Here is a 12,016-nt window from a genome sequence, read left to right on the forward strand (position 1 = left end):
AGCCTAAAGCGCGAGTGTTGCTGAAATATTTTTAGGGACTCTATAAGAACAGCACGATCATTGAAAGGAATGGCACGAAAATCGGAGTCATCGGCGTTATTATATCGACTACGGACGTTCGTATCGAATTTTAATTTCACGTTTGATTAATCCTTCGTCGACGTAATCGAGCGAATCATGAGTTTTTTTAAAGGATAGAATGCACTTGCAACATTAAGGTCTCGTCATCTCCCAATATTGACTAATTAACCGAAGATATTTTGTTTAAGATCAATATAGAAAATAATAATTCCAAGTATTTTATCGTTTAACAATACTAAACTAATAACACTAAAATTTAATCGATGAATTTAATCGAAATTCCAAGCAGAGGAAACGCTATGTATTTTAAAAAGGTACTTAAAAAATTCAAGAATACCTAGATTTCGTTTTTGAAAATGTTCCGGAAGGAAATTTAACAGTAACGAAAAAGAAAGATTGTTTTGTGTTAACTGACAGCTCATTCCGATTTTTATTTTATGCTAAATAGGATAAACAAAAGTTTGATAATTAAGTAACGAAATAACTGGAAGAAGAATTGTTTGCTTATTTAAATAAACTAATACAAACGACATCTTCAAAACAACATCTGATAAAATAATATATTAGTTAAATGATTATTTTCTAAATATTTTATTCGATTAGTCTAACATAATCGAATATGATCTATTATATTTGAATAGTTGAATGATCTAATAGCTGAAACTTATTTCACATTCAACGAGACAAACCATCAGTTTTATTTTTAATCTGTCTCTATATTGCTTCTCTTATGACCTTATATATGAACGAGATAAAGATGTTCATAAAAGTCACTATTAAACTATATTTTAATCATCGATACGTTTAAACGAATTCCAAGAAGCACGGAGATAATTACACGAGACAGAAAACGGGAGAAGATTACGTTGACGAAGGTTTAACCGGAAGAGTGATTCGACGTTACTCTGGTCCTTAATTGAAACTTACAAATTACCAGACAATTTCCATTACCGGGAAATTAAAGTTTCTGGATGAGGTGGAATCGGTGAATGACGAGGCACGGAGATTGAAGTCCCGAGGGATCGACATTATTATCGTTTTAAGCCATTGTGGATTGGATGTGGACAGAATAATGGCAGCCAAGTGTCCTCTGATCGACCTTATCGTTGGTGGACATTCCCATACGTTTCTTTATTCAGGTAATTACTACATTTGCAAGTATTCGAAAGTATACTGTTTATCTTGATTAAGATAAATATACTTTTGCTTTTTGTTAAAACAAGTTTTTGATCGAAGTTCTGTATTATTGAAACTGATACACTCTTGCCATTATCGTCTTGAATTTTATATAGTTTTTCTAGATCTGCCTTTTTTCTTTATTTCTCTTCAATTTCCTTTTAAGGCTCTTCTAAAAACAAAATCTAAATATTCTCGAATTTTTTAAGTATTTTTAAAAATACGTAATAGTGTTATCCTGTATTTGGAATATTAGTTAAACGTATTGATAAAAATTTTCTATTATTCTGTAGTATTCATCGTCCCAAATATTCAAATAGAACAATACTGAAAGATTGTATATAGTTAGCAGTCATGCAACCTTCGACGATGGCCATGGCCAGCTCCGGCTCTAAAATAATCGAATACAAACTCGTAAAGAAAGATGACTCATTGTACTATCGCAAAGAGAATAATCTACTGAAAACCTTGCAACGGTATTTTAAACAGAAGAAACAAAATATTATAAGTCGAGTCATTTTGAATTTTATACGAATCATATCGTAGGTAAATGATATACTTCTTCGTATGATCGATCAGGAAGGAAAATATCAAACATTTAATCAGAGATTTCGTATGTTACGATCTAACGATCATCTTCGTTCTACCCTCAAAAATAAATAAGGATGTCAAACTGAAGCTTGGAGTTTTATTTTCTTGTTAGAGGGTTTATAAAATATTATTTTATTACTGTTATTATCGTTATTTTACCATCGACTACTGTGATTATCGTCTGAAAAAAATTTTAAATAGTATTACTATTAGTATAGTTATAGTATATTATTATTATTACTAGCATATTATATGTATATTTTATCAGACCATAGCGATCATTTGCTGGAAAATCTTATTTCTATTAATTGTTAAGCGTTTGTGATGATAAAATACTTATCATTTAGGACCTGCCCCTTTCATTGATGAGCCAGAAGATGAATATCCCGTGGTGGTGGTTCAAGAAGAGACCAACAGAACGGTGTTGATCGTTCAGGCAGCTGCTTTCACAAAGTTGGTAATTTGTTCTCGATAAAAAAAGAAACTGCCTGTTGTTTCGTCTGCTTCTCTTCTAGAAAATGAGGAAGTGGTTTCCTGTTTGCGCCAGGTACCTGGGGAACTTGACGGTGTGGTTCGATGCGGATGGCGAGGTGGTTGATTGGGACGGAAATCCGATTCTCCTTGATTACTCTATCGAGGAAGGTAAGAATAAATCTCTGCTTTCATTATATGTACACATTATACCAAACATTTAGGGGATGGTTACTGTAAACGGTCTTTTTGTATTAATCAAGCGAATGAAAATAAAGGAATTTTATAATCTTGATGGATTCGCGTACTATTCATATAAATTATCTATACAAAATTCCAGTTCGTAATTTTAAACAATTACCTCTTAGCTTGTACTTTATTTATATTTTTCTGATTGAAAGAATCGATCTTTTTTTTGTTAGGTATTAATTAAAATTAATTTTTCATTAATTGAGAATGTGTTCTTTTGTGAAACGTAATTAGATGTCACTTATTAAAATTTTTCTCCAGATCCTGAGATGTTGAAGGCTTTGGCACCATGGAAAGTAAGGGTGGATGAGAAGGCAGGAACGAAGATTGCTCGAACGAGAGTTTTCCTCGACAATAAATGTCGCAGAAACGAATGCAACCTTGGAAATTTGATCACAGACGCCATGGTCGATGCTGTATGTCACAAATATTTCGTTTATCCCCTGGAACTAACGATTAAACAATTATTTTGAGGCAAATTAAAGTGATGTCTATACATGGATTTCCTAATGAAATGTGTTCGCTAAATGATCGTAGTATGTGGAGAGAGCAGAGAATAAGACTGTGTGGACATACGCTGCAGTTGGTGTTTACAATCCTGGAGGAATACGCGCTCCTATAGACTCCATAGGTCAAGATATCACTTTTGCCGATCTGATAATGGCTCAACCTTTCGAGAACACGTGGGACATTCTCGAATTAAAAGGCAGCTGCATTCTGCAGGTATAACATTTTATCTTAATTCACATTAATTTAAAGAAACTTAATATCGGTCGGAGCATGTACCGTAACTGGAACTGCTTCAATTACACAGCAATTAATTCGGTGAAAAATATTTCGAATAAAAGTCGAATGGTTTCGAGAAAGTATAATTTCACTTAATTAATTTGTTTTATAAGTAGACACGTGAAGTGTCCATTTACGAAGGCGTAATCACAAATCGTTTCTGAAATTATAATACAATAAATTGTTAGTATACGTACGTATGTAATCTTCTGTTAAATTTTCTAAATAGAATTCTATTGTAATTATATAAATATATAATTTCACCGAAAAGGTTCTTCCAATTACGTGCTCCACCCTGTGTATGTTCATTATTAGAAAGCTGTGGCTTATTTTAGAGTAGATTGTACGAAACAAATGAATTTACTTCTTACAGAAAGCGTAATCAACTTTTACGTTTTTATGTTTACATACTCTTACGTCCCAGCTCCTATCAACGAGCACCGTTTCTACCGACGTGTAACAAGTGCAGCCATGCGCTAGGCGCTCCTTCTCTTTTGCTTTCCCCTGTGTTCTCCTCAAAGCCAACTAACTTATATATAGATATCTGATAAATATTTTATTAATATATACCGTGACACTATATATTTAATTTAACCATTTCAGATTCTAGAAATGGAAGAAGATATTTTAATATGGTCAGGGCTAAAAGTGGTTTATAAAATAAACGGAAATTCCAGGAAGGTGGAGGATGTCAAAATAAGGTAAGTACTTAAATTTTCACCGATAACTTCGACAAATCTTCGTAATTCGCGTATTATTTTAGATGTAGAGCTTGCGAGGTACCAAGGTACGAAGAGCTGGTGCTAGATCAGTGGTACAGAATTGTACTTCCAACCTTCTTAGTCCAAGGCGGGGATGGATTCGTTCCATTCGAAACCTGTGGTAGAAATCACGAAGTCGGTTACTTGGATTGGGTAGTATTGTCTAAATACATGAAGAAGATCAGTCCTATACTAACTGGACAAGATCGTCGAGTGATCTTTTTAGATGGAAATAGTTCTTAGTTAGCTCGGTAAATATTCATTTTCTTAGCAAAACAATAGGTAAGAAAGATTCAAAGACTTTCTAGAATCATATTTCGCAAACTGATGTTAATATCACAGTATTGTAAAGTGCATTTAATCTAAAATGAATTTGTGCAATATAAATGTAAATTTAATAAAAATGCTATTTCATAATCTCGCTTGTTCATTCGCTTCATTCCTTCGATAATACACAGGATGGCTAGCAAGGTACTAACTGATAAAGAAATTTAATTACTTGAGAACGATAACAGATAACTTTAATCTGTTTCTTTTTCATGTTACGAAAGAAACGTTAAGCGCATTAAGGGAGAGAATTAATGATAAAACGATTCAAAATGTCCAACATTCTTGGCAATCACGGTAGTGAAGAAACTTTTGGAATCATAACGATTTAAGATTAGATTACTTAATTTCGAAACTTTTAATTTTATCGAATTTCATTACTAATTAAACTAAATTATCTTAAATTTCGGCAATCTGATATAAAGTATCATTTATAACTCGAACGATACTTAATATTTACGAGCAATAATCCCTAAAGGATAATAAATCTTTAAACAATAATAATGATATGAATAAAAAATACATAAAGATAGAATAATAATAACCATTATTACTATTAAATACTCAAAGAATACTTAAGAGCTAAAATTAGTCAGTAACCGGTGTCTCGCCGCTCACCCTCTATCTTTCAAAGCGGAAGAAAATCGAATTACGACAGATCGATCAATTTCGTTCGATTTCAACGAGGCATTCGCTAAAAAGCTTTTAATGAAAAAGCGACGACGAAGAGGTCGCGATATCGTGGTATCGTCGTGAAAGCAGGAAACGTCCGCTCGCTTATCTCGCGGTATCTGGACATCGCGGCAGGTGAAGCATTTAAATAATATATCGAACAGGTGAAATAGCAGCTGTTCGTCTGCATCGCCCTCCGCCAGCACGCGTGAACAGCTTTGTAGTGCCGCGAGAACTCTCTTTTTTCGCTCGAAATTCGCGTTCCACGTTCTCCTCTTACTGTGACACAGTTTCTTCAGAGTCCAGTCTTTCTCGTCTTCAAACACGGCTTCCAGGAATTTGGGAAAGATTATTAGCTTCCTACATTTAATTCATAGCATCACGCCAGTTCATACAAGTATTAATAATTCACTTGTACATTACATAAAAATTAATTTCAAGTACATTATTCCAATGTACGATTCGCGTAACAGTAATTCGCAAGATAAACGTCAAGAAACTAATACTTGTAGCTTCGTTGCTTTGTTCCATTTTCCCAATTTACGAACCTGATCAATATCCCATTCTAACACGCGAATATCCTCTCCTATCGTAATACGTAAACCAATCTTCCACGAACAAGAACAATACAACAAACTAAATCTCGCAACTTGGAGATGTTCCCCAAGTTGCTCGAGTCCGAGCAACCCTCCGACCGTTTACCTTCAGCTAAACATCATCCGCTCTGCTCGCCAACCAATCCCATCCCGCGGCTCAGCCAAAACACGTTGTCAGTTTGAAATCCGCGGTCAGATCGAGCCATTTGCTTGCATGGTGTCGCGATTCATCGGTAGCTGAGTTCCTCTTAGGCTTGACTTGGCGCAAAGAGGGGATCGCGCGAGTATCCAAAGAAAGGAGGAGTGGAGCCAGTAGCTATGTATCTACTTATCAAGCAGAGAGAAACGGAACCAGTATCTGGCAAGTGGTAGGAAAATGTAAGCTGAACGACCGAGTAGAGGGGAATATAGAAAAAGATGGTATTAAGACTCTCGTGTAAGAATGAGAATGAGCGAGAGAATCTTTGGTTGAAGGGGAACGCAGAGGGTGAATTTGAGGAATAACGCGGAGGAGGGGCCGAGAAAAGAGAAAAGACGAAGAGGGTTTCATCGAAGAAGAGAGAGAAGAGAGAGAGAGAGAGAGAGAAGAGAGCGAAAAGGAGGGGATGGTCGGTCGGAGGGGAGGAAAGGCAGCTGCAAGCAGTAGTCGGTGCAAGGGAGAGATCGCGCGAGGGTAGAGGAAGACGGGACCAGTGTCATGGAGGCAGGTCTGCCTGGTGGCTGTCCGTCGACCTGCTCCCTTGCTTTACCTGACAGCGCTCGCCAGTGTTTCGAAAGCCGCGTTCACCGATGGGTCGACTCGCGATCCACTCGTGAGCTCGTCAAGCTCGCCACGCTCGGATCGTCGACCCCCTTTTTTTTTTTTCGAAAAGATCAACGACGCCGGGACCCGTTCGTTCGTCGTCTAACTCCAAGTGGAGCCCGGTCGAATCGACTTGGAAAACGGAAGCTGTGCGTGTCTGCCGCGGGAGAAGAACACGTTCGAGGGAAACGGAGTGGGTGAACACGGAGAAGCATATAGAGGGCAATACAGAGAGGGAGAGGTAGTGGAGAAAGAGGGAGGAAAGTGACACGTTGCGATACGATCGATCCAACGACCAAGTTATACGTGCGTTTTAAACGAACACGCTCCGAAAACACGATCGGCACAATGTGCTCGTGACAAGAGCGTTTTTTGGAGTCTCTCCTGTGACCGATCGTGTTCCTTTTTTTCTTTTTTTTTCTTTTTTTTCTACAAATTAAGTCAGAAACAGCTGGTCTTTTCGTTGCTTGTTCGTCGGTTAGAGAAGTTTGAGAATATTAGAAAGAGTGGAGGAGAAGAAGGAGGAAGAGAGGAACGTATAACAGAGACAGTGAAAGATACAGGCCCGGAGGAGGAAACGGATAAAACGTGGGCGTTGAGTGATTGTTGTCGGTGCTAGTTTCCATTGGGAGTCATGAGAGATACCAGCGATATGATGGAGGACTCCTTGTCCGAGGTATGTAATAGCTGATAAATCAGTCTTGTTTCGTTTTCGGTTCCCTCGTGTATATACCATGGTCCTGAACTCGTGCTGTGCTGATTGAAATTAGAGGGATTCTATGGCACGAAATAAGAGTACAATCAGGAATAACAAAATTGCCCCGGAGGTTTCAATTCCGGGAAAATCGAGTTTGAAAAGTTACCAAGCGGACGTGCATTTGTCTAATCCCACTGGACAGGAATGGAAAATTGACAAGGAGATTGTTCTACATGCGACAACAAGTCGGGTATGTAGAACGAAGCTTTTTCGTTTGAGGCCTTGTTTTCGAGAAAACAACGTTCGAACGTGTTTAACCGAGAATTAGCCTGGCACACGTGCATTTTACAAATTTTCGGATAAAGTTATACATGGAATTCTGGAAGAAATTTCGAACATAGCATTAGTTTAAAGCTTCGTTACGCAGAAGATAAAGTTTGAACATGTTTAACCGGATTCGAACTAGTCGGTTTGGACGAGAATTAACTGGGTACATGTTATTTGACAAATTTTCAAATTCTATTTCCTAATTCTATAATAAGAAGATCTTATTCTACATTTTCCGCTTATCTTCGCATGTAGAATAATCTTCCATCAATGGTCCATTCCTATTCGGAATTAGTCAAATACACGTATACACTCGACAACTTTTCAAGACACAGGATTTCTAATTTTAATTGTACCGAATTTCTAAATAAAACGTGGAATCACAGCGTACACATTTTTCGTTCGTTTTTGACAGTTACTCGTTTTATTTAAATTATCACGAGGACTTGACTCGATATCATTCTTTGATATCGCTAATCCAATCAATTTCTGTCTTTCGATCCGTATGCGGGCCACTAAATGATTTTGTCCGGAGTGAAAAGGTTGAAAAGAAGATAAGGTTCCTTACATAAATTGTGTATAACGATCGTGAGGTCTTGGATATAAAATAGAAGGTAAAATGATCCAAGATCGCGGGACGTTCGCGCGAGAATGTGTGGACGTAACGCGACGATTTAGAAACACCTTGTGCACCGTGTAGTGGCCCGTTTATGGGGTCCCGGAAAGGAAACGCGTTCCAGCTCGGCCTGTACGCTTCAGAATTTTGTTTGTACTGGTGCTTTTACTTTATCCGGAGTTTAATGCCGCATCGTGGAAACCTCGAGAACGCTTATTTGCATTTTACACGAAAATTCGTAGCTTCTTTTTTATTTATTCGTGTCTCTATTCGTGACGGTTTCCACGAAATTCTGCGAACATTTCCTTGGTTGTTCTTTTTTCCATTGTGGATAGAAGAAGAAAAGAAAAGAACGAGTAGCCGATGAATATTCCTTCGATAATTGAAATTTAACTCTGACCTGGTGATGAATTTTTTATGTCTCAATCTTTCTTCAGTTTCAAGAGAGAAAAGCAGTTTTAACATTTAACGGATAAGCGTTCTTTTGTATTTTCCTAAAATTTAAGAAATTATCTAGTGATAGGAAAGTGCGATTCAAAAATGGCCCGAAGAACACCAACTTAAGACACCAACAGTTTCTAAGCATATTTTCGTATACTGTTGTAAACACAAATTAACAAACAATGGCTCTTTAAATTTGTATTGATACGTCAAATAAAATGTGACGTGTGCACTTGAATGATATCAAACATTTTAAAAATCACTTTACGGTAAAACCAACGTTCATTGTTTCGGTAAAGAATCGTATCTGTCAACAATGGTAGGAAACGTTTACTTGATTGTTTCAGTACAAATGAAATAAAATATAAAATCTGCATCGCGTCGAATAATTACGAATAATTATGTACATTCGACCTATAATTTCTCAGAAATCTAACAAAAGAGAAATCCTTCATCTGTGAAGGAATGTTAGAAGATTAATATACATACACTGTTTTGTATAATGTATGATGAATAGCGGATTATCATTTCAGATTCATACTTTTATGAATACAGCTGAAAGAACTTATAAAATATAAAGAATACCGGATATTTTATCTATATTTTTCCGCGTATTATGTATATTACTGCGTCTTTTGATTTTCCTTGAACGCATAAAAATTCCCGTTCTGGCGAATAAATGTCAGAGTAAATTACGGCATATGTATATAGCTCGTCCGTCTACAGCTTGTCTATAGTTAGTCGAAATTTGATTTAATTTCTCGCTGTATCGTGCCATGAAATTTGCTATGTATCCGCGAGATCATGAATCCAGTGCCATTATCGGTTATGTTCTCTCGTGTCTTCCTCACCATACGTATGTAAATTTGCATTCGTTTTATGTTCAGACACTCGTCCCCGTTTTCTATAGCTTCCCTTATATGCGCATTTTATTGGACTCTTTCTCGCCGTCCTTCCACCCAGGGGAATAGAATTTGCTCTCAATTTTCTCGACTCTACTTCGTCGAAGATGGAACAAATTTTCCTTTGACCAGATTGCCGGATATACAGTGGCTCACGAAGGTATTTCAACGCGTTTGGGAATACGTTACGTGTGTTGCAGGAAATATTTGGAAGTTTCATTAGCACCGTAACGAGTACACCGTGGATTTTTATGAAAATTTATATTTTTATGGACACAGCTTAAAGATTCGTTTCACGCGTTAAAAGCCATGACCAATACTTTTATTATTACTCTACTTTGGATATTTTATATATCTTCGTTTACTGCAGGCATCTTGTACGTTTTTACAACTTTGGCTGCAAATGGATTTTGCATAAATGCATAAAAATCCCCGGTCTAGTAACGAATTTCAACTGTCGTGATTGTATTGGTGAAATTTGAAAGCAATATAAAAATGTGTATGAAAACTGTAAGATAAGTTATGTACGATAAGTTGGGTTTCATATTTTCCTGCATCAGCAAAATCGTCTCTTTATTTGGCTTTGAAGCTAAATAAAATTTCCAAGCTGTTTTCGTCGTAGCAATAAAATATTTCGAACGCATCGAAATATTTTATCAAATGTGTCTTAATAATTACGGCATTGGATTTCGGCAAAATTTCTTCGTCTTATTAGCCGTTCTTAAAAGACATACGTACGTAAAACCTAATTGAATCTCTTCATCTTCTATTTTGTCACGTTAAAATTGTTCTGTGTACTCGTTAAGCGGTATTAAAATCAGAAAATCAACATTAATGGACTTAGCATATTCTTCGTACGTGGTCCTTATTTGCGATCGAATGCACGAAAAATACGGGAACAAAACGGTTCTCGTTTGTAATTCCTTTCAACTTGTTCCGTTGTAGAAAAAAAAAAAAAAAAAAAAGAAAGTGGGTTCGAGAAGCGACATTATTTTTAAAGCTCGCGACTAATTAAAAAGTTCAACCTTGCGGCGACTTCTTTCCAGCGTGGCTTGCCACGCGAGAAAGCACTGGATCAATTAAAAAATTTCTAACGTTGCAGTAAACAGCTTCTCTTTTTCCCGACGAAAACCCAGCTGAAAACTCGTCGTTCAAGGAAAAAACGTTTCAACGCGACGACGCGAGTAACTTTCCTTTTTCCCACAAAACCCTTCTGCTGTAGCAAATCACGATGTAACACAATCTTGCTTCTCATAGAATATCCTGTAGAACGTTTACAATCGCTTCCATTGAAAACCAAGTAACGATTCTCGCACGAGTAACAATCGGGGAATGTGGAAAGATAAGACGAATCGAGAAAGACAATCTAGTCCCGGAGCAGAGATTAAGCAACGTGTAATGGACAGATTCTTATGCAAATTCGTATATCTCGGAATGTAATGAAAAAAAGCAGAAGCTTGGTGGAAAATTGTTCTACCTACAGTTACAAGCATTGTAGGAAGCACTGTACTACGGATGCTTTATATACTTTTTCGTATTATATGCTCCTCCGACAGTCGTTAGATTTCCTTCAAAATTGGGAAAAGTTAAGTTGCAAAATAGGAAGTTTAGTTTCGTATTTCGAACGCCTACGTTCGCTTAAAGGCATTTTGTGAATGCTTACAGTTATGCTCGAGTTTATTGTTCCTTGACGGCACAAAAAATAATTTCTTCCCTCTAACGTTTCGGTCGAATCATTATTCATGAGTACTCAACGAACCTGCGAATAATGCAACAGTATGCAAACACAGAAAAAAAAACGGGGCCACTTTGGACGACGACAGAAAATATTTCTCCAAATAAGGTGCACTTTAAATACGAACCCGAGTTTCTTTATTTTCGTGTACTGTAACTTTACCTTTCTGGAACTTGTTACGTAGACTACGGATTTTTCAGTTTTCAATTTATGTCACATATACAAAAGATTTTTGAATAAATGTGGTGCTGTCGGCGCGTGTACACGCATTTCTGACTATACGTATGTGTAAAGAATAATAAAGCTACAAAAGGCTACAGAATAAATATACGAATAAATAGTATGGAAATATATGTATAAAATATTCAAAGTAATTTACCGTGGAAAATATTGAAGGAAACTCTTTATTTAAGATTTTTAAATTCAATTTATAGTCGAGGACTGTAGGCTGTAACACTGTAAATATCAAACATCGAATGTTTTACGAGAGAGAAAAAGAACTTCCTCAACCTAAAATTATTTTCGAAATTTAATTTGTTTCCATTACTATAAAACTTTATGCGTACAGTAATTTACGCGTGTCATAAAATTTTCTATTTTTGCGCTAGTATAGTCCAAGTTGATCGATAAAAGAATTAATATCTGTAGAAAAGCGTGCGTGTGCCACCTCTTAATTGTAGAGAAAATTGAATGTGCGATTCATTTAAATTTGCGAGCACTGTAATAAGTAACAGTCCTGTTTGTTCCTAAATAACTCGTATAAAGGACGAAAAATATATTTTTCCA

The 12,016-nt window shown here is 36.5% G+C and overlaps 2 protein-coding genes across 5 annotated transcripts in view; both read left to right on the forward strand.

The window, feature by feature from the left end:
• Window positions 1-4,532, forward strand: part of LOC139993228 (apyrase) — a 13,708-nt gene extending 9,176 nt beyond the window's left edge. For all 3 annotated transcript variants that reach the window (XM_072014750.1, XM_072014749.1, XM_072014751.1), the window contains exons 5-12: window positions 36-116; window positions 1,019-1,220; window positions 2,196-2,301; window positions 2,396-2,490; window positions 2,830-2,984; window positions 3,106-3,291; window positions 3,958-4,055; window positions 4,118-4,532. In XM_072014750.1, coding sequence (XP_071870851.1) covers window positions 36-116; window positions 1,019-1,220; window positions 2,196-2,301; window positions 2,396-2,490; window positions 2,830-2,984; window positions 3,106-3,291; window positions 3,958-4,055; window positions 4,118-4,358 — 1,164 coding nt within the window. In that variant the 3' untranslated portion in view covers window positions 4,359-4,532. The remainder of the gene's footprint in view (window positions 1-35; window positions 117-1,018; window positions 1,221-2,195; window positions 2,302-2,395; window positions 2,491-2,829; window positions 2,985-3,105; window positions 3,292-3,957; window positions 4,056-4,117) is intronic.
• Window positions 4,533-6,344: 1,812 nt separating this feature from the next.
• LOC139993242 (uncharacterized) overlaps window positions 6,345-12,016 on the forward strand; it is a 35,717-nt gene continuing 30,045 nt past the window's right edge. Inside the window, exons 1-2 of one of the 2 annotated variants that reach the window (XM_072014792.1) lie at window positions 6,345-7,188; window positions 7,283-7,459. In XM_072014792.1, the coding sequence (XP_071870893.1) occupies window positions 7,147-7,188; window positions 7,283-7,459 (219 nt within the window). In that variant the 5' untranslated portion in view covers window positions 6,345-7,146. The remainder of the gene's footprint in view (window positions 7,189-7,282; window positions 7,460-12,016) is intronic. The other variant, XM_072014793.1, reaches the window with a different exon arrangement.

This window comes from Bombus fervidus, chromosome 12 (genome assembly GCF_041682495.2).
Source record: "Bombus fervidus isolate BK054 chromosome 12, iyBomFerv1, whole genome shotgun sequence".
NCBI lineage: Eukaryota > Metazoa > Arthropoda > Insecta > Hymenoptera > Apidae > Bombus > Bombus fervidus.